The sequence below is a fragment of the Muntiacus reevesi genome, chromosome 1 (genome assembly GCF_963930625.1).
Source record: "Muntiacus reevesi chromosome 1, mMunRee1.1, whole genome shotgun sequence".
Taxonomy (NCBI): Eukaryota; Metazoa; Chordata; class Mammalia; order Artiodactyla; family Cervidae; genus Muntiacus; species Muntiacus reevesi.
In genome coordinates this window covers 161,520,754-161,543,809 of record NC_089249.1, presented here as the reverse complement: position 1 = coordinate 161,543,809, position 23,056 = coordinate 161,520,754, and the positions used below count along the sequence as shown (strand labels likewise).

The window sequence follows — 23,056 nt, the reverse complement described above, 5'->3', positions numbered from 1 at the left end:
CCTCAGATATGCAGATGACACCACCCTTATGGCAGAAAGTGAAGAGGAACTAAAAAGCCTCTTGATGAAACTGAAAGAGGAGAGTGAAAAAGTTGGCTTAAAGCTCAACGTTCAGAAAACTAAGATCATGGCATCTGGTCCCATCACCTCATGGGAAATAGATGGGGAGACAGTGGAAACAGTGTCAGACTTTATTTTTTTGGGCTCCAAAATCACTGCAGATGGTGACTGCAGCCATGAAATTAAAAGGCGCTTACTCCTTGGAAGGAAAGTAATGACCAACCTTGATAGCATATTAAAAAGCAGAGACATTACTTTGCCAACAAAGGTCCAATCCAGTCAAGGCTATGGTTTTTCCAGTGGTCATGTGTGGATGTGAGAGTTGGACTGTGAAGAAAGCTGAGCACTGAAAAATTGATGCTTTTGAACTGTGGTGTTAGAGAAGACTCTTGAGAGTCCCTTGGACTACAAGGACATCCAACCAGTCCATCCTAAGGGAGATCAGTCCTGGGTGTTCATTGGAAGGACTGATGTTGAAGCTGAAACTCCAGTACTTCGGCCACCTCATGTGAAGAGTTGACTCACTGGAAAAGACCCTGATGCTGGGAGGGACTCGGGGCAGGAGAGGGGGACGACAGAGGACGAGATGGCTGGATGGCATCACCGACTCGATGGGCATGAGTTTGAGTGAACTCCGGGAGTTGGTGATGGATAGGGAGGCCTGGCGTGCTGCGATTCATGGGGTCGCAAAGAGTTGGACATGACTGAGCGACTGAACTGAACTGAACTGATGAGACCAGATGCCATGATCTTAGTTTCCTGAACGTTGAGCTTTAAGCCAACTTTTTCACTCCCCTCTTTCACTTTCATCAAGAGGCTCTTAATTCCTCTTCACTTTCTGCCATAAGGGTGGTGTCATCTGCATATTTTAGGTTATTGATATTTCTCCCAGCAGTCTCGATTTCATCTTGTGCTTCATCCAGCCCAGCATTTCGTATGATATACTATGCATAAGTTAAATAAGCAGGTGATAATATACAGCCTTGACATACTCCTTTCCCTATTTGGAACCAGTCTGTTGTTCCACGCCTAGTTATAACTGTTGCTTCTTGACCTGCATACAGATTTCTCAGGAGGCAGGTAAGGTGTTCTGGTATTCCCATCTCTTTGAAGAATTTTTCACAGTTTGTTGTGATCTACACAGTCAAAGGCTTTGGCATAATCAATTAAGCAGAAGTAGATGTTTTTATGGAACTCTCTTGCTTTTTCGATGTTCCAACGGGTGCTGGCAATTTGATCTCTGGTTCCTCTGCCTTTTCTAAATCCAGCTTGAACATCTGAAAGTTCACAGTTCATGTACTGTTGAAGGCTGGCTTGGAGAATTTTGAGCATTTGCTTGTTAGCATGTGAAATAAGCACAAGTTTGAACATTCTTTGGCATTGCCCTTCTTTGGGATTGCAATGAAACTGACCTTTTCCAGTCCTGTGGCCACTGCTGAGTTTTTCAAATTTGCTGGCATACTGAGTGCAGCACTTTCACAGCATCATCTTTTAGAGTTTGAAATAGCTCAACTGGAATTCCATCACCTCCACTAGCTTTGTTCTTAGTGATGCTTCATAAGGCCCACTTGACTAAGGCATTCCAGTATGTCTGGCTCTAGGTGAGTGATCACACATTCATGGTCATGAAGATCTTTTTTGTACAGTTCTTCTGTGTATTTTTCCCACCTCTTCTTAGTATCTTCTGCTTCTGTTAGGTCCATACCATTTCTGTCCTTTATTGCATTTCATGCAAAGATGGGCACAATAAAGGACAGACTGTTGCTGGATCACTGGATTTTCTTGAGTGGTCATTAACTTACAAATCTCCCAAACTCCCTCAAAATTACCTATTTTTAATCTTTTAGTGGGATTTCTAAACTAATTATCCTACTCTATCCCTATCAGATTCGCTTTTAACATTGCATCATTTGTACTTTCAATGTCACAAAATGCCTCCAAGAGCCCCTTTAGTGTGAAGGTTCCTGTCAGTATGACTTCCTCTGGGACAGCATCATCCTGTCCACCACTTTCCTCACTCTGTTTAAGTTCACACTCAGCTCTCCAGCTGCATCTCTTTATAGTCCCAGATCCGCAGCCATGTCTCCATTCCCTCGCAGCATATTCCTCCCACAACTCTATTTGCATCCTACTCAATTTTACTTCCAACTTTATCACTTTCCATTTCTTTGGTCAATTCCCTCCTTCAGTCACTTACTTTTGTAAAATGCCATTTGGCTTTATTGCTGAAGATGAGGAGGCAACACAACTGCACTCTTTGCCACCTGTGCGTGAACTGAGTAATGCGTCCAGTGACCAATCACCCACAGGCTTTGAAAGAAGCAATTTGGGGTCACTAACCATTATGTATCTTTTACGCAGTGGTTTTATGGACTGAGGAGCCAGCAGCAAAATCTTTACTTTCCACAGTTACTTGGTTAACAATACTTTGGTAACTGAAAGGTGAACAGTGTTGTCCAGGAACTGCTATTGATACGGCACCCTGACAGCTGAAGTCCATGCATGTTGGTACAAAGCAAGAACAGCCTGGACTCGGCCATGGCAACTACTAACATCCTACCCATCCTTCAATGTATGGAAATATACTTTAAAGCAATGTGAGAGCAAATACTGAATGTAGCCTGATTATACTTTAAGAGCTGGAATGGTAAAGTGATATAAATAAACTCTATAAAGTATATCTCTGAATTTAAGTGATTCCATTTGCTATAAAAAGAAAAAAAAAGAAAAGAAGGTACATTATCCAAACCCTTCAGAAGTACTCAGATCAGTCATTTACTTTTGTCCCTACTAGTGTAAACTCTGTCAACCTTAAAACTCCCCTATGTTCCACACATAATTCAAAGTTTCTTACGCTAAGGCTCCTAACTGGAATTACTATTCGTTACCCTATTCACTACTACTGTACAAATTGTCAAAATATGTTGGAGTAAAACACTGTGGTCTTCTGAGAATATGACCTATGTGCTTAGATTTTTGTTCATTGAAATTAGTTTACAAAAACTGAATTCATTCTCTTTGTTCTAGAAACAGTATCATACGAAACCAGGGAGATCTTTTAGGTACCAATGATGCTACAAGAAAACCACGCAAAACTGAGTTGTTTTTTCTGCTTAAGCATCTAGAGTTCTCAGATACTTGTAGCCTCAAAATTTCTAAACTGGAATGGAGGCAGCAGGGGCAGGAGGCAGGGTGGGAAGCTGTCTTCCCCTCCTACCTTTCAAGACAGAGAAAATCCCAACACGAAACATGGCCTGCTCACAACCTTCAACCTGCACACAGCTCCAAGCCGGCACTGGAAAACTTCAAATACATACACACCACCGTGGCTCACCAGACATTATGGAGAGCCATCCCACTCAGCAAAATAATCCCACAAAGGTATGTACTCTTCATTAGATAGCAGGAGTGTGCTAAGCATTTTGCACATATTAACTCACTGCTGACAGGAACCCTCTTTGGTAGATTCTATTATCATGTCTATATAGAGATGACAGAGCACAGAAAAATCAACTTGCCCAGGTCAAACAGCAAGTACACAGCAGAGCCAGGTGCCAAACCTGGCAGCTTGGCCCCAGAGGCCATGCTTTTAATCTCCACAGGGCTCGTTTATTTATTATCAATAAATGGCAATATTATTTAATATGTAAAAGTAACTTCTAAATCTTTTAGTCCTGAGTTTTTAACCAAGAATATATATTTCTCTGAAAATTTTTCTTTAAGTTTATTAAAAGAATTTTTACAAAAAGAAGCTAACAGAAGGGATCCAACTGCCTTGTGAAATCCCAAGTCTCCATCTCTTTTTCTTGGTGTTTGTATACAAAGATGCAGCTTGTTTAGTGTCTTCTGCTCTTCATTTTCTCTCTTGTCCGTTTTCCAGGTCTTTTCTGCAGAAAAGGAAAGATCACGTGTGTTCACCCAGCAGTTGGCCTTCTGCCCCAGGGTCTGGACACAAGGAAAGAATGGGAGGGAGATGGGAGGGGTGGGAGTGGAGGCTGCTCCAGCCCCCTCACTCCATACTCACATTTGATCCTTTCTTTCCAGGCCTCTTGAGGCCCCTGCCATGAGCTGTCTTGGCCCGGAAGCTGGATACATCATCATAGCTCTCACGAGTGTTCCACTTGGAGCCTTTCTTCTTCCCGCCATAACCAAACTTCTGGTTTTTATAGCGTCGCTTGGCATTGGGCCTGGAAAAAAAGCAGTCTTATAGGTTACCCTCAACACTGCAAATCCTGACAAATGCTACAATTCAACCATACCCTCAGTTTCCTATCTGTAAACGAAGCCCATAGATACTACTATACCCAAAATCTCATCCTTGACCCAGTATTTCTACTCTATAAACTCCCCAGACAAGATCATCTACCTACAGCCTTAACCACCAAAGCAGGAAAACAAAGCAAGAATCAGGAAAAGATCTATCATATGGCTCACCATTTATCTTCAGAGCCCATGGACTATAGCCCACCAGGCTCCTCTGTCCGTGGAATTCTCCAGGCAAGAATACTGGAGTGGATTGCCATTCCCTTCTCCAAGGGATCTTCTGCACTCAGGAATCAAACCCAGGTCTTCTGCATTTCAGGTAGATTCTTTACCGTTTGAGCCATCTGGGAAGCCCCATTTTTAAACTAAATCTTATTAAATCACCCTCAGTTGTTCCTAGTCCTCTCAAGGATATTAAATGCGGTTAACGTTTGAGTGTAATACATGTTAAAACTGATCGTCCCACAGGAATCTCAATTCACCATATCCTAAGTCATAGTCACCTCCCTCCTAGACTGGTTTCACCTTCTGTATCTACAGCCTAACTTGAGGTTGGTGGTCCTACCATATACTCAGCTGCCCACACGATGAACCTAGGGTGGATTATAATTCCTTTTTTCATTCTCTGCACCCAGCTCAATTACTGAGTCCTGCTAATTTGACCTCTTGAGTATTTCTTCAACCAATTTTCTCTTCTCTACCCCTATTACCACTTTCAGGTCACTATCCTTGTTCTCTGGACTTTTGTAATGGTCCCCTGATCAATTTCCCTGCCTCCCTCACTTACACAAGTACCACTGTAATACTGAAAACATGAAAATGACCTGCTCACCATTTTCAGTAAAGTTCATGAGCACCTCCCCACTGACTGCTGGAAATAGCCCAGGCTCCTCACAGCACTGCCCTGCACTCAGCCCAGGTCCTCCCAGCTACACCTCACCACTCCTTGCCTCATGCTGTAACCCCCATGACACCAAATGCTGGCTGTTCCTCACACACCAACCTGCTGTTCTCACCTCTACACTTCTGCTCATTCATGTTCTTCCTTCTTCCCCAAACCCATGTCTCTCCTGCTCTCCTGGTTAATTCCTACTGGTCTTTCAGACTAAGCTCTGGTGAACCCTTCTCCAGGAAGCCATCCCCAGACCATGGCACCTATTTCTAAAATGGGCTTCCATACTTCTCCCTCAATGCCTCTATCACAGCATGGACTATATTATATAGATATGATCATTCTCCTCAGGATGGGTGTCCAGGAATGCATAAAGGTGAATTAAAAGAACCAATAATAATATCCAACATTATCACTTTTATTCTTTCTAATATTAAGAGGTACTTACAATTTTTTTTTCATTTTCACAAATGAGGAAATTAACATTTAGGAAGGTGAAGTAACTTGCTCAAAGCTACCCTCCTAATGAGAGACAGAACCCAGATCAGAACCCTAGGTCTGCACACAACCCTCACACATGAGGAATCAACTTCTACTGCATATTTACTGAAATCACCTCACTTGAACCTTCAAAGACTGATGTGGCTGAGTGGGCCCATCACACGGCCCATAGGTCGGGCCATAGGCACAGCCAGCCGCACTCCTTGCAATGAGGACACACCATGAACTGTGGCCTTGCATGCACCACCACCAAAACAGAATGCAGCACTCACCCCTTCCTCATTTGCTGGCCTTTGGCTCCTTCTTTTGTGCTGCGTGCAACAGGCTTCTGATCTCCCTCAAGGAAGTCCAGTTTATCAGAGAAACCTAGGAGTGAAGTACTTTGATCAACACCATAGTGTTTTAAAAAAAGATTCAACTTCAAAAGAAGGATGTTACTTATGGAATTGGTATTAAGGGCACATCTTGCTCTGCACACCATTGTCAAACGTTAGGTCCAATAGTTCCAAATCAATCAAGCCTTCAGATGTGTTTGATAGAATCAGCAGGTACCCCTGCTCCCCTGCAGCCTTATGAGAGAATACACTCACCTTTCTGATATTTCTTAATGGCACTCATCATGTGTGATTTCTCCTTCTGCCGCTTCTGAAGAACCTCTGTTTGCACCTGGATGTGGACAGAGGACTGTTACACCCACTCAAGGCTGTGACCACCACTGAGCACTGACTGTGTGCCACAACCACGTGAAGGCTCTAAGTATGTTCTCAATTTCTCATCCCAACAACCCACTGGAGCAGCAATTCTTATGACCCCAAAACGAAGCACAGAGAGACGCTATAATTTGCCTAAGTCACACAGCAAGTGTGGAGCTGAGATTCACACCCAGGAAGTCTGTATTCTTACCCATGACACAACCTGCTACAAAACTGCACAAATCATGTTTATGTCAACATCCAATTCTCTCCCTAATTATATTAGGCAGATTAAATACCTGAACCACTGTTGCTAGGCATGAAAATATCAACAGAGAAAACCATCTCCCCCAAAACAAACAAAAAAAACCTTTAAGGATAAAAAGAGATGCTTAAACTCTAAGGCAGGGTTTCTCTATCCCAACACTATGACAGTTTGGACAGGATCATTCTTTGTCAAGGGGAACATGGCCTGTCCTCTGCATTGCAGGATGTTTAGAAGTCTCCCTGCTCTCCACCCACAAGCACCAACTGCACACTCCCCACCAAGGTGTGACAACCAAAAATGCCCCCAGACATTGCCAAATGTTCCCTGGTCAAACAAAATTATCCCCCATTGGACTGTGCTGGGAGGTCAGGTTTGGAATCCACTGATCTGGACCCAGCTCTTCACTGTACAGGTGTGCAAAGTACAGCCCAGAGAAGTGCCTGACTCGCTTGTAGTGACCATACTACTTCTGGTGACTCACAGGTGTCCAGGAGGGATTGTGTTTGTGGACACGAGCAGCCCATGCTGCTATGAGGGAGTAAACACACAAAGGAACACACACCAGGCACAGAACCAACTCAGACTAGGCAATCTACGGACAAACACCCTCGGCCCCATCCCAGCCCTGTCCATTGTCCTTCCCACCTTCTTTCCATATTTTCTAAGTGCTCGCAGCTGCTTAGCTTTTTCCGACTTCTCCATGGCGGCCTGCTTAGCCTGTAGTTTCTGTCGAATCTAAAAGACAAAATGTTGTCAGCTTATGTTAATTGAAAATGGCGTGGAAGCTGCTTAGGGTGCACTGCAGTAGGGAGCAGACACACTCTGGAGTTCTGCACACTGTGGAGCTCAAAGGAAACTTGGGAATCATCCACTCCAAGCCCTGTGTTTCACACACAAGGATAATAAGGCCCAAAGGCTAACACCTTTATCCAAGACACCAAAAGTCTTACCCTTGGAACCACAACATCAAGGCGACCTTCTTATTCCCAGTGTGCTGTTTGCTCTGTTAAACAAAACAGCTTGCTTGCCACTGAATCAGGAGAAAAGACTAACTTCTCTCCATCCATACCATCTGCAGACTGTGGTGAAAGCAGTATACAGCTTTAGCCTCCTTCTCCAGTAGACCATCTGCACTATAAAAACTCAAACTGATATCAGGTATCTAGCTATTTGCATTAAACATACACATTTCAGTTAAAGAATGAACAGTTATGACTTTGAATGTGCAGAAATGGGTCTGGGTTCATCTCTAGATTAGCTTTCTTGAATACCACTGAGACAAGAAAATCCAGCTTGAGATTCCAAGGGAACTATTTAAATATATCTTAGATTAGACGTTGGTAATTCTCTGCCTCCCAAAGTTGAATAAGGACCAAATTCTACATAACTGTCCAGTTCAGTCACTCATTCATGTCCGACTCTTTGCAAACCCATGGACTGCAGCATACCAGGCTTCCCTGTCCATCACCAACTCCCGGAGTTTACTCAAACTCATGTCCATTGAGTCGGTGATGTCATCCAGCCATCTCATCCTCTGTCATCCCCTTCTCCTCCTGCCTTCTATCTTTCCCAGCATCAGGGTCTTTTCCAATGAGTCAGCTCTTCACATCCAGTGGGCAAAGTATTGGAGTTTCAGCTTCAGCATCAGTCTTTCCAATGAATACTCAGGACTGATCTCCTTTAGGATGGATTGGTTGGATCCCCTTGCAGTCCAAGGGACTCACAAGAGTCTTCTCCAACACCACAGTTCAAAAGCATCAATTCGGTGCTCAGCTTTCTTTATAGCCCAACTCTCACATCCATACATGACTACTGAAAAAACCATAGCCTTAACTAGCCTTAACTTAGCTAACTGTAAATTATGCCAAATCTGAGCCATATATTAATCCTTCATTTTACAGCAGAGAAAAACTGAGGCTCAGAGAAAGTTAACTGTCTGCAAGTTATAATGCTGCCCCAGCAATGGCAAGAAAGAACTGTTGTCTTTTCCACACACCATGCCACAACCATGCCAGCTAGGAGATGCATAAAGATCATCTTTACCCTAGTGACCACACTTCTTACATTATCTTCCTCCCTTAACTGCTCATACTAGGAAAAAGTCAACCTTACATTTGTCCAACTGGTGTTGATTAGCATGAATCTGACATAGACAACTGAGATAATAATTGTCCTCTGACAGCTGGCTCCCTATTAATGTGCTTATGCCTTTGTTTGTTTGAACATTAAGGGAGACAAGCCAGCTGTATAGACTTAAGTACAAAGCCTCAGCCTTCCACAGAAAACCTTTTCCATTTCTTACCTTCTGCATCTGCTGATCAGACTTGGCCATCTCTGCAAAGTAATCCGCAGGCCGCTTGGTAGGCACTTTGAGCTGATGGAGGCGGGGCAGTACCGTAAGCACTGCCGCCTGGGCTTGACGGTAGCTGAGGATGAAGGACGAAGCGTGAAATGAGCTAAGGCAGAGAGGCCTTACATCCTTCTCACTGCCTCTCATAAGGTAGCCAAGGTCTAAGAGCCCACAACACCTGACCTCCACCAGCAAGAACACACACACACACACACAAAAATGGTAATGAAACCTCATTAACTCATTAGGAGAAATCTTTTAAAAGGGGTGGGGAGTATTGCTTAAAATGAATTAGTAGTTTAATAAAATGACCACTTTAGAAGTGCTCACTAACTTACAAACGCCAGTTACACATTCTTATTTAGTCACTAAAAAAAAAAGTCCATAAAAGGATCCCGCATAAGAAACTTTTTGTTTTCATAATCAACTGCACAAAAAACTTTAAAACTTAATATTTGAAAATAAACTGGACTTTAAATTGTGACTGCTGGACCACGGGGTTTTTCTCTCAACCACGGAGCATCTCCTACTCTTTAGTCCAAAGAAGCTTTCCTCCCTACTCCCAGGCTTAGGACACCTCGGAGGAACACAAGCTCACGGCCTCGATCCTCTTCCCCACTCTCTAGCACAGGGACCCACAACCTTTCACACACTAGAAAACATACATACAAGTTCATCTCACGCTTAAAGTCATCTTCTGGATCAACAGCTTTCGGATCCTGGTTCTGAGATGTTGACTGAGGTCCACTGATTTCTGGTACCGGACCCAGGGTAACATCAAGCCTTTCAACCCATTCCAGATCCCGCTTGAATTCAGCCAAACACTGCTTCAGGCCATTCTAGGAAATTCAGACACCAAGCTCACAGAAAGGTAACAGGCCAACAAACGAAGTGCCAACCTCCAAGACCCCGACAGGTAGTTGACCCTCTTGGCAATGCGCAGGATGTCTTTCCTGGAACTAGAACGCAGTCTCTGGAGCACAACAGTGCCTCGCGCGCCTCCCAAGTCTAGCATCCTCCGACCGGGCCCCCGAACTCACCACGTCATTCACGGCCTTCTTCGGCCCCTCTAGCACCACGTTGAGGCCTGGCTTTAGAAGCCCTCGGGAAAACGCATCCTGCAACTACAAGGCACGTTCCGCGGTGAGAACGGGAGAGTGAGGAGCCCTCTCCCTCGCGCAGCCCCGCGAACTCGGATGATACCTACCTCTCTGTCGGTGACAAGAGAGTCATCAGAATCGGAGTCCGAACCTGAGAGCGGGGGGGTGTCCATCTCACCACGCGCGAGTCCACACCCACCGAAGGAAGCGGAGTAGCCCGAGACGCCCGCGCCTGGAAAAGGGCGCCCCTCGCCGCGGCGGGTTTGCAGCCCCCTGCCCTCCTGCCGCGGACCCACGTGGACTCGAACCGCACCGGAGCAAACAGCTGCTCCTGAGCTCTCTGAGCAAAAGACTTCCGCTTCCGGGTGCTGACAGACTTCCGGCTTGCCGTTGCTATAGGAACCGCTCCGGCGTCGGGGAGTGCCGGTTGCTTCGGATTCGTAGGGGCAGTACCCTGGACACACGCGTGGTCTGGTGATCCAGAGAGCAGAAGCTTACAGGTGGGAGAGATCTCTGGGGGTCGTCCAGAGGAGCAGGAAGCCGCGAGGGCGAAAAGAACGAGCAGACGCAGGAGCTGGGTCTGGGGCACCGGGCGAGTTTGCTAAGGGGAGGGGGCGGAGGAGCAGTTCGGGGGCGGACCCACGGGCGTGTCGCGGGGAGGGTGCGGCAGGGTGGGCGGGGTTTCGCGTTTCTCCTTGCTCACCAGCTGCGTTGCATCTTTAGCGGAACTACCCGGACCATGTCCACTGTGGTAGCTCAGTCGCTGCATGTTTTTGGTCTTCGATCCCACGTGTCCAACAATGTCTTCTTCTTCGATGAACAGATCATTATATTTCCTTCAGGAAATCACTGTGTGAAGTACAATGTGGATCAGAAATGGCAAAAATTCATTCCAGGTAAAACTGTTTCCAATCTGACACCTAGGTAACCATGTGAACCAAATATAACACCGTAATCCCAATAGGACGATTGAAAGAAAACTTTTTTGTCCAACTTGACTATACATATAGTTTTATAAATGTAGAAGAAATACATGTCTACTTGCCTTATTTTAATGTATAGATTAATGAATCATACATACTTAAAGTCACATGTAAAATCATGTTAATTTAAAGGTACTTATTTTCACTGTGATCTAATGGAAAAAAATTCTTTTGAAGAGTTTCATGCATCTTCATTATCACTCTCTTTGTCATCACCAAGGCTGCTTTTTTACTTCTCTTTACAGTTTTCTAGAGTACACCACTTTCATTACAGACCTTTTGAATCCATTTATGATGAAGCCACTGGAGATTTTACCCCAGGTCAGAAATAACCATTTGTGTACTGTAACATTTGGTTTTGTTCACATTGGTCCTGCAAATGATATATATGATTTCCACATCTTAGACACTCTTTTCCACTGTTTTCTGCACTCAACCTGTTTTATTGTGACATGCATACAAGAGACTGTATACTACATATTTGTAGTATTTAAAAAACTATAGTAAAATGAAAATCTGCAAATCTACCAAAAGGAGAGCAAATAATACAGTACCAGTTCCTGTGTTTCTCCCTGACATCATTCATCTCACATGTGCCCACTCTCACGCCATCCTGTAATTATTCCCTTATTTCTCTGTATAGTTTTACCACATATTTAACTGTGTGGCCTTATGTAAGATATTGTTTTTGTTTGTGCTACCTTCCAACTTCGTATAAATGTAATGGTAGTGTATGTATTCTGTGACTTGCTTCTCTTGTTTAACAACATACTTCGAGATTCATGCATTTTGTACATGTTAACTGAGTTCTTTTTATTACTATGCAGTATTCCCTCATGTGATTCTAGTGTCTCAAATATATTTATCCATTCTAGTGTTGATGGACATTTGAGAATCAACATTTTTTTTTTTTTTTTTTTTTGCTTCTCTGGTGGCTCAGATGGTAAAGAATCCGCCTGCAGTGAGGGTTCGATCACATTGGGTTCAACTTGGGTTTGACTGCTGGGTTGGGACGATCCCCTGGAGAAGGGAACGACTACCCACTCCAGTATTCTGGCCTGGAGAATTCCATGGACAGAGGAACCTGGCAGGCTATAGTCCATGGGGTTGCAAAGAGTTGGACACGACTGAGTGACTTTCAGTTTCATTTTTTTGCTATTTCAAACCGTACTGCATTCTTGCATTCATGTGTTCTCATCTACTTATGCAGAGATTCTCCAGGGCACACACCAAAACAGTACTGTGGCCGTACTCGTTCACAACTGCTGTTACCCCACAACCTCACCACCCCTTGGCTATTGTTCTACTTCCTAATGTTTTGTGCATTTACCTACTACTAATGAGGATGAGAATCTTTTCACATGATTAAGGGGCTACTCCTGTTTAATCTTTTGTGAAATGTCTTGTTTAAATTTTTTATCCATTTTCTGTGTTTGGGGGGATAATTTTCTTACTGATTTATGGTCACACTATATTTTCTGTATACTAATCCTTTGTCAGATGTATACACACTACAAATAATTTCTCCCAGTTTGGGGCTTGTGTTTTCTTCCTCCTTATGGTATCTTGATGGACAGAAATTCTTGGTTTTAATGAAGTCAAATTTATCAACCTTACTCAAGCTTATTAATATATTCTCCTATATTATCTCTTTGATACGCTTCACATTTACCTTTCATCTTTTAAGCGCTGGGTTAGGAGGATGCTGAGTGTGGGGGAATAGTGAGGAACCCAGTATGCCTGGAGCAGAGGGAATAGAGGAGGAGGAGTGAACGGTGAAGCAGAGAAGTAGGCAGAGCAACATCACATGGGCTTTGAGAGGAAGGGCTCCTACTCTGAGTAAAATGAGAAGCTGGGATGGAGGATTCTGAGCAGAGCGACATGATCTGACTTATGTTTCAAAAGGTTCCTTGTGGCTACTGTTCACAGAATAGATTTAAGGAGGGACAAGGGAGGAAATAGGAGACCAGCTGAAGGACTGTGGCTGTAATCCAGGTGAGAGAACATAGTGGCTTGGAGCAGGTAGCAGGTAACAGGGATGGTGAAAAGAGATCAAAGCCTGGCTCTATTTTGAAGGTGGAGGTGACAGGTTTCCTCATCGACCTGATGTAGTTGGGAGAGAAAAGGAAGAAGCAAGGGTTTTGGCCTGAGAACTGAAAGGATGGAGTTGCTGCTAATTGAGACAGGAAAGGCTGCAGAAGGAGCAGGTTTTGTGTGGAATGTTAGTTTTTGACATGTGAAGACTGAGATGCCTGCTAGATATGCAAGACTGGGATGCCTGCTAGATAGGATCTTAAGTGAGCACTTTGATGTCATTTCTTGCCTGGAGAGTTCCATGGACAGAGGAGCCTGGCAGGCTACAGTCCACGGGGTAGCAAAGAGTTGGACCTGACTGAGCGACTAACACTTTTTCAATTTCAGTTGATGTCAATTGTGGATTCAAGAGAAAAGGCCCTGGCTGGTGATAAAAATTTGAAGGTTGTTAGCATAGAGGTGAAATACAAAGTCCTTAGAATGAGGACTTCCCTGGTGGTCCAGTGGTTAATTCTGCACTTCCAATGCCAGGGACATGGGTTCAACCCCCGGTCAGGGAACTTAAGATCCTATAAGCTTGCAGCATGGCCAAATAATAATCTTTTTAAAAAATCCTTAGAATGGATTGGATCACCCAGGGAGTAAATGAGTTTGTGAAAGAAAAGAAGGATAAAGATTGGGCAGTGGGGCCTTCCTACATTTAGTGCCAGGAAATGAGGAAGAACCTGAAAAAGAGTCTTTGGAGGAGTAGCCAAAAAGAGGAAATCCATATAGGAGGTGAACATATTTCAAGGAGAAGTCAGTCATCAACTGGGTTAAAACAACGGAAAAGCATTTACAAACTGCAATCAGTCAGCACATGTTGAGCACCCACTGGGAGTCAGACACTAGTGATTAAAAGAATGAATAAGCCGGAAAGCCAGGGTCCCAGGCCCCCAGGAGCTCTCAGCATTGTAGTGGGGACAGGTATGTATTCAAATGGGCATCGGGACTATGTAAACGAGCAGGACACCTTCTAGGCCAGGTACAGCCCTGGTAAGAAGCACAGAGAAGGGGAGTAAACTCTTGTCCTTTGCCTTCTCCTGGCAGTCTTGTCTACACTCACACTTTCAACTCCCCACCATGACTTTTACCTCAAATCTGTATTTCAGTCCAAACATCTCCCCTAGCTTTCATCATATCAAGCGGCCTGCTAAGACCTCTTTACCTGAAAGTTCCACAGTATGTATCCCACACACAATATATCCAGAATGGAATTTATCATTTCCTTTCTTCTCCCTCTTTCCTTGAGACTCTACTTTGCAAGGTATCAAAACACATGATAAAGATACGATTTAGTTCAGTTCAGTCACTCAGTTGTATCCGACTCTTTGCAACCCCATGAACCGCAGCACACCAGGTCTCCCTGTCCATCACCAACTCCTAGAGTTTACCCAAACTCATGGCAACCCACTCCAGTATTCTTGCCTGGAAAATCCCATGGACGGAGAAGCCTGGGAGGCTACAGTCCATAGGGTCGCAAAGAGTCAGACACAACTGAGCGAAAAGTGGAGGAAGAATATGGAGTGCTGGCTGTTCAGGGCATAAAGGCCTGTTATCTGACCCTGCTGCACCTTCCAGACCCATCTCGGTCACCCCTGGCTCACACAGGATGCTCAGCCATTGCCCACTGTGTGTAGTTCCTCCACCCTCTACACCGTTTCTCACTTCCACACCTTTGCCCTTCCTGACCTGCCCCACCCCCCATCCTGTTCCCACTTTGTCCTCTTTTAGGAATCCTTCCCTGACTTCTCCTCCCACCACGGGCTCAGTGAGGGGCCCATCCTCGTTATTTTCAAAATAGCCAAGGCACAGTTGTACTGAAGGATACAGGGATCAACGGTTACATTTCTGCACTTTTCTCCTGTTGCCTTGGCAGCACCCACTATGGTGCCTGGTTTGTGCTAGATCTCGGTGAATGCATGGTCACCCCTCATCAGCCCTTCTGCTCTCTTTGCAGGCTCAGACAAGAGTCAGGGCATGTTGGCCTTGGCCATCAGTCCCAATCGGCGCTACCTCGCTATCTCAGAGACCGTGCAAGATAAACCTGTCATCACCATTTATGAACTGTCAGCCATCCCCTGCCGGAAGCGCAAAATCCTTAATAATTTTGACTTCCCAGTTCAGAAGTTTATTTGCATAGCTTTTTCTCCAGACTCCAAATACCTCTTGACTCAGACCTCACCTCCAGAATCAAACCTTGTCTATTGGCTGTGGGAAAAACAGAAAGTCATGGCCATTGTTAGAATCGACACTCAGAACAATGCTGTCTACCAGGTACTGCCCGGAATAACAAATATTATGCAAATTATTAAAAAATAGTACAAGCTGTCTCTCATTGAATGCTTTCTATGTGCCAGGGATAGTGCTGATTTCTTAAAATGCATTTTGAAATTTGCCACACAACACCATATAAAGTATACATAATTGTTGTCTCTATTTTAAAGATGAAAGAACTGAGACTCCCTGACCCCAGGGCCTGTGTTCTTTATTTTGGCCCAGAACTGCTTGCTGGTCACAAGTCAGGTTCAGAGGCAGTTTGATCAATTTGCTCTCTCTCCCCAGACCTGGCCTCTCCTGGGCAGCATTTCTGGGCAGTGGGAAGACTTAAGGAAGGTGGTGTGAGGTCGTAAATGTTTAGGAAGCTATCTGTGAAATTGCAGTTATGTGAGGAGCAGAAGTTTCTATTGTGCTTTGAGGGTGAAATGCAGAGGACATGTCAGGAGGCTGGTTGGGTCCCAAGGAGGCTTTGCTTGGAGCAGTCAACCTGGTCTGAGATCTAGTGCTCAGTGTACAGGGCCACGCGCTCAGTTCTGTTCAGGTTCGGAGATACTGGCTAATCAGCATCTTGGGCACAGACTCTGTTATTCTCATAAGAGGCTGGCGTGTGAACCAGCATGCCACAACCAGAACACACATCATCTATCCGGTGTGTTTCCTCCCTTGAGAAGTGAAATTGTTAATCAACAGGTTGCTTGGTGATTACAGAATCAGAGCAGAGACAAGTAGAGCCTGAAGATTACTTCATCCAGGTCATAGTAAGGCAGGATACAGCATCCTATTCAGAGCAGGGAGCACCTTGTCTCGAACAGATTCAGGAAAATTCGCTGGATGCCTGCTCTGAACCTGCCACTGGGATACAGAGATGAAAAAGGCATAGCCCCTCCAGGTGCTCACCGTCCAGTGGGGGGGACAGATTGCCTTTGACGGCAAATGGGGATGAGGGTAAAGGGAAAGGAGGCCTAATCCCTGACATGGGGCTCCTTCGCTCTGGACAGGTCACACAGACCTGCCTGACCCTCATTTCTCTGTTTTTAGCTGAGGTTTCATTCTGTTTTGCTAACACAGAGTTTGGTGATTGTCAAGACCTGTTCATCTTGCTTTTTGGTTCTCATCAGATGACTTTTGAAGGTTTTCTAATTTGACTCATGGACCCTACAAATATAATGGACATAAATCTGTCCTCTTATCAAATATGTCTTAAAATTATATGATTTAGTGATGTTTAAAGGATCCTGTGAACTACTTGGACTAACTAATAATTAGTTAAATGGGAAATAATTTCATCAAGTTTAGTTTTATGTCTCTTTTTCTTCTTTCACATTTTACAGGTGAGCTTCAATCCCCAGGATAACACTCAGATTTGTATCACTGGAAATGGGATGTTTAAGCTGCTCCGTTTTGCTGAGGGAACCCTGAAGCAAACTAATTTTCAGAGGGGAGAACCCCAAAACTATCTCGCCCACACCTGGGTGTCCGATGACAAGATTATTGCTGGCACTGATACGGGCAGACTCTTCCTCTTTGAATCTGGAGATCAACGCTGGGAGACAAGTATCGTAGTCAAGGAGCCCACCAGCGAGACGAAGAACCTGGGGATGATCCACGAATCAGAGAGGTAACAATGCCCTCTGGGCTGGAGCTCTTAGAAAAACACACTCATCTTGCCAATAGCATCACCCCAAAACAGCATTCTTTAAAAATCATTCCCTTATCTTTTCTAGTGTTCATCCATATTCAGGGTCAAATTTGATGTTTATAACCAAAACCTAGGTACAACTATTTTTATTTTTATACCTAACCTCATTTTATAAGTGTTTCCCTGGTGGCTCAGATGGTAAAGAATCCATCTGCAATGCAGGACACCCAGGTTCAATCCTGAGTTGGGAAGATCCCCTGGAGAAAGGAATGACTACCCACTCCAGTATCCTTGCCTGGAGAATTCCGTGGACAGAGGAGCCTGGTGGGCTAGAGTCCATGAGGGTCACAAAAAGTCAGACACAGCTAAACAACTAACAGTTTCACAGACTGGTATGACTTAGTATTCAAAACTACCTATTTTCAAAAATATGTTTTCTCCTGGCTTCCCAGTTTACTAAATCAATTAAATAGATGTCCAGCAAGCCTTTGCCATGTGCAAGGCATCTTGCTAAATGCTGGGGACACAGGTCCTCAGGACTTTATAATTTGATAGGAAGCAGCAGACTAATAAGGAAATACAAGGAAATGTCAGTCAGTATGACAGAAGTGTATGGACCAGAGTAGGGGCTCAGGATGAAGCTGTCAGTTTTACCTCTACTGCAGCCAATAATAGTCATATCTCACTCATATTGGACAGTACCACTGTGTGGTCTAGACACTGCCTTAAACACTCTGTATATAACCTCATTTCAGCCTTACCCACCCTACATCAAACATATTATTATCCCATATTGCAGACTCTAAGAGGTTAAATGCCTCATCCGAGATCACAGCTCTGTTAAGTAACAGGCCAGGATTCAAAGCCAGGTGTCTGATCCCAATACCTGAGCCCGCAATCAAAACGGCACCCTGTAGATTCCTCTTCCTCAATGTCTTTGGGTTCACCCATTTGCACCACCCCCTTGCCAATGACATCTCCTTTTTGTCATGATTATGTTGAGAACTTCCTAATAAGGCCATTTCCATCCAGTTTGCTGTGTTCACCATCTTTCAGTGAGTCCAGGACTCCAAGAATAAAGCTCAGACTCCTGAACTTGGCCCGCATGCCCCTGCTACTCTGACCCTTCTCTATATCTGCCGCATCAGCGTTTGCCTCTGTCTACTGCATATCCCTCATGCACTCTCCTACTTCTGGGCTTAGTCTGCCCCTACACCGACCCCACTCCCCTGGACACTGCCACATCCCTCTTTGTCCTTCCGGTCTCAGCTGGGAGCCCCCAGCCTCTGCTCATCTCAGACAGCTGTTCTTCCTCTATATCTGTTCTTAGGTGTTCTTGTTAGCTGATGATCGGCCAATGCCATCCTACTCAGCAGTCCCTGACAGTTCTTATCATACACCCCCTAGACCATCAGCTTAGGAACTGGGTCAACTTATTTATTATTGTTTCACAGAGTCGTTAACACAACATAACTCTGGTAAATGTCATATGAATGAATGAGTGAATGCAAATATGCATAAATGAATGGAAGAGAAAGAAGGGAAGGGGAGGAAGAAGAGAAGGAAGGAAGGAAAGAAAGGGGAAGGGATGGAAAGGAGGGAAGGAAGCGGAAACCTGGATTTAAATCTCAGCTCTTCCCCTTACTCATTGTGTGATCTTGGAAACAACCCCTCAGAGCCACTTTTTTCTAAACAACAAAATGAGTATGATAATAAAAAAACTGACCACAGAGGATTGCAAGATTTCCATATAAGTGTCTAACCTTCCATCTCCCATGGAGTGCCAGTAGCACTCCCAGCCAAAGGGGCACATTTAGGCCATGGGCAGGGGGCTCACACTGAGTGGTTTCTCCCGTGTGCATGCATGCTAAGTTGCTTCACTTGTGTCCAGCTCTTTGCGACACTACTGACTGTAGCCTGCCAGGCTCCTCTGTCCATGGGATTCTCTGGGCAAGAATACTGGAGTGGGTTGCCATGCCCTTCTCCAGGAGATCTTCCTGACCCAGGAATGGAACATGGGTCTCCCACATTGCAGACAGGTTCTTTACCATCTGAGCCACACTCCCACACCCAAGGACAGTCCTTCTTTCTCATCCCTGGCACAGTTCATCTCCTTGGAATGGTCTCTGTTATCTGCGTGTGCTATTTTCTTTTCCAGCCTGATCGAATTTCCAGCAGTCTCTTCCCCAGTCCCTTCCTACGAGCAGGTCATGATGACCAGCAGCCACAGCCAGCTCTCGCTGCCCCAGGTGTTTGCCATCGCAGCCTATTCAAAGGGATTTGCCTGTTCTGCTGGGCCAGGGAGAGTTCTGCTGTTCGAGAAGATGGAAGACAAGGAGTTTTACCGTGAGAGCAGGGAGATCCGGGTAAGGAGGGGAGGAAGCAGCAATGCTGGGGTCCAGGGCATCTGTTCTCCAGGAGCAGAGCACTGACACAGTGTGTGATGCAGGGAAAGGGGCTGAGTGCAGAGCACAAAGGGACTCGAGCCATCTGTCCTGAGGGGAGTTTTAGGATGGATTGGACAGAGTTGCGGTATAGAAATAGGGAGCTCTGGATCTGAATCCTGGGAGAGAGCTTGGGTAAATTGTTTTCTCTTCAAGTTCAGTGTTCCCATAATGTGTATGGATATTTCAACATCAAGAACACCACCTGGTGTGGGACTTCTCTGGTAGTCCAGTTTCGAGTCTGCACTTCCAATACAGGGGACCTCGCTTCTGGATCCTCAGTCAGGGAACTAGATCCCACTTGCCACAACTAAGAGTTTGCATGCTACAGCTAAGATCTCATGTGCCACAACTAAGACCCGGCGCAGCCAAATAAGTAAATAAATATCTTTTTAAAAAAAAAAAAAAAGGAAAAGAAAACTACCTGGGCTTCCCTGGTGGCTCAGAGGGTAAAGCGTCTGCCTGCAATGCAGGAGACCTGGGTTCGATTCCCTGGGTTGGGAAGATCCCCTGGAGAAGGAAAAGGCAACCCACTCTGGTACTCTTGCCTGGAAAATCCCATGGATGGAGAAGCCTGGTAGGCTACAGTCCATGGGGTCGCAAAGAGTCAGACACGACTGAGCGACTTCACTTTCATTTTCACCTGGTATGCAGCAGGCATTCAGCAATCTTTGGGGAAGAAATGATACAGACCTCTGCAGAGAGAGATTTCACCTGGTTGGGAAAGAACCAGGAAGGTTTCAGAGTGTTTGAAGGTCATCTTTGAAGAAGGGTTGCAGAGGATGGATAACATTCGACAGGAAGACACAGATCAGGAAGTCCAGGTGAAGGGAAGAAATTAAGCAAACATACCGCTGACAGGGAGCAATGGTGTGTTTGGGAGATATCTGTTCCCCAGTGGAGGGGCCTTAAGTCACTGAAGGGAACGAGAGGACTAAATAGCTGGTAAAAAGATGGCAAATGCCAGCGTGAGAGTGAGTATGTAAACGGGCAAGGCATCCTGTTTTCAGTGGAGACGGTTTCCTGGCTGAGTGACTTCACATGAGTTGCTGAATGTAGCAAACCTGTGTCTCTTCATTAAGGAAACAGCTCACCCTGGTGGTTATCGAAAGGATTACACATCTGTGTGATCACTGGATGCAGTTCAGTTCAGTTCAGTCGCTCAGTTGTGTCCAACTCTGCAACCCCATGGACTGCAGCACAGCAGGCTTCTTTGTCCATCACTAACTCCCAGCATTTACTCAAACTCATGTCCATCACGTTGGTGATGCCATACAACCATCTCATCTTCTGTTATCCCCTTTTCCTCCCACCTTCAATCTTTCCCAGCATCACGGTCTTTCCCAATGAGTCAGCTCTTCACATCAGGTGGGCAAAGTATTGGAGCTTCAGCTTCAGCATCAGTCCTTCCAATGAATAGTCAGGATTGATTTCCTTTAGGATTGACTGGTTTGATCTTCTTGCAGTCCAAGGGACTCTCAAGAGTCTTCTCCAACACCACAGTTCAAGAACATCAATTCTTCGGCACTCAGCTTTCTTTATAGTCCAACTCTCACATCCATACATGACACTGGAAAACCCATAGCTTTGACTAGACAGACCTTTGTTGGTAAAGTCATGTCTCTGCTTCTTAATATGTTGTTTAGGTCATAGCTTTTCCTTCCAAGGAGCAAGCGTCTTTTAATTTCATGGCTACAGTCACCATCTGCAGTGATTTTGGAGCCCCCAAAAATAAAATCTCTCACAGTTTCCATTGTTTTTCCCTATCTGTTTGCCATGAAGTGATGGGACTGGATGCCATGATCTTAGTTTTTTGAATTCTGAGTTTTAAGCCAACTTTTTCACTCTCCTCTTTCACTTTCGTCAAGAGGCTCTTTAGTTCTTCACTTTCTGCCATAAGGGAGGTGTCATCTGCATATCTGATGCAGTGCCTGTGCTTAATAAATAATACTAGTTATTCTTGCAGTTAGGAATTAGTCCTGAGGTTTTTTGTTACTGGAGCCAAAGGGCAGTGAGGTCTAGGATCACAGCAGTGAGAAGCAGAGAGAGCCTTCGTGAAGGTTAAGTCTGTAGGACATCCCCTGAGTAGATGCCGGAGCCCAGAGATGAGGAGCTCTCAGGTAGGTTACCCAGGCTCAGATCAGGGTGCTGGGAAAGGACGCCAGGAAATAGGGGTTAAGAGCAAGGTGGGTGGGTACTAGGGGGAGTTGGTAAGTTTACTTTGACTGTAAAGCAGTTCATTCTTTTGTGTGTTCATTTATTTAACAAATATTTATTGAGTCTTTGCTATGTGTCAGGCTCTATGCTTGGGGCTGGGACATAGATGAGAAGTAACCACACTGAGACTTGTCCTTAGGGCTCAGTCAACTAGCAAACAAACAGACATGAACAGATTGTTGGATGAGGTCAGTCCTATGAGGAAGATACAGCCGGGAAAGGGCAGGGAGTCAGAGGGGCTTCTGTTCTAGAAAAAGTGGCTGGGGGAGGCCCCCCTGAGGAATGTTGACCCTTGACCAGAGACAAGGATAAAGTGAAGCAGTTTGAAACGTGGTTTGGACCTTGGGTGTGAGATCACTCACAATGTATCCATGGCACATGCACACTCACACACAGGCTCACACACACACACATATGCACACACATACTCATATACACAGCCATTGTGTTTGGCTTCTATCTGGCACATAGATGATGCTTAATTTTCACTGTTTTAAGTATTTATTATTGTAATTACTCTGTTGTTTTCAGGTTTCCCTTGTGGCTCATCTGGCTCCACTGTGGCCCATAGTGTGTGAGACCTGGGTTCGATCCCTGGGTTGGGAAGATCCCCTGGAGGAGGGAAAGGCTACCCACTCCAGTATTCTGGCCTGGAGAATTCCATGGACTGTGTAGTCCGTGGGGCCACAAAGAGTCAGACACAACTGAGTGACTTGCGCTTGCACCTTTGCTGTTGTTTTCATTGGATCCTTGTGTTAGGTAAAACCATTGAGAGAGAAAATATAGAGACAAAAAGAGGACTGAGGACAAAACTTGGCATTTCTCAGTTTCAAGACTGAGACAGGATGAGAGCCCAGCAGGACACTGAGAAGGCGAGGTCGTTCACTCATTCAGTCAACAAGTGTCTGTCGGTCACCTGTCGGGGCCAGGCTCCGGGGTGGGGCCTGCGGTGGGCGCATCGGACGTGGCGCTTCCCCCACGGACCTCACTGTCTGGGGGAGGGTGCGAGGCCACACCATGCCGTCCCTGAGTGCCTGCCGTGGGCCAGGCCCCGCTCCAAGCAGCAGGGGACAGAGTGGGAACAGACCAGGTCCCGGCCCGCAGGCTCCTGTCCACTCTATGCAGTGTGACACCTGGGACAACAGAGGGAAGCCCTGGGTGCTGTGGGCGCATTGAGGGACTGTCAGGGCCACTCAGCCAAGGGCGGTCAGGGAAGGCTGCCCAGAGCCCTCGCTGCCCAGAGAGAGCCGAAGGAGTAGACTCCATGAGGACGGGATAGGAGGTGCCAAGGAAG

General features: G+C 45.4%; 2 protein-coding genes across 2 annotated transcripts in view; one reads left to right on the top strand and one right to left on the bottom strand.

Moving 5' to 3' along the window:
* Window positions 1-3,771: 3,771 nt before the first annotated feature.
* EBNA1BP2 (EBNA1 binding protein 2) lies at window positions 3,772-10,476 on the bottom strand. Its single transcript, XM_065929628.1, has 9 exons — window positions 10,234-10,476; window positions 10,067-10,150; window positions 9,696-9,865; window positions 8,979-9,102; window positions 7,322-7,411; window positions 6,307-6,382; window positions 5,989-6,082; window positions 4,085-4,247; window positions 3,772-3,947 (listed from the first exon to the last, which is right to left on the bottom strand). The coding sequence occupies exons 1-9, from the start codon at window positions 10,297-10,299 to the stop codon at window positions 3,897-3,899; spliced, it is 918 nt and encodes a 305-aa protein (XP_065785700.1). The 5' UTR covers window positions 10,300-10,476; the 3' UTR covers window positions 3,772-3,896.
* Window positions 10,477-10,865: 389 nt separating this feature from the next.
* Window positions 10,866-23,056, top strand: part of CFAP57 (cilia and flagella associated protein 57) — a 65,111-nt gene continuing 52,920 nt past the window's right edge. Inside the window, exons 1-4 of the mRNA XM_065911616.1 lie at window positions 10,866-11,022; window positions 15,143-15,459; window positions 16,794-17,080; window positions 19,260-19,467. Of these exons, the coding sequence (XP_065767688.1) occupies window positions 10,866-11,022; window positions 15,143-15,459; window positions 16,794-17,080; window positions 19,260-19,467 (969 nt within the window). The remainder of the gene's footprint in view (window positions 11,023-15,142; window positions 15,460-16,793; window positions 17,081-19,259; window positions 19,468-23,056) is intronic.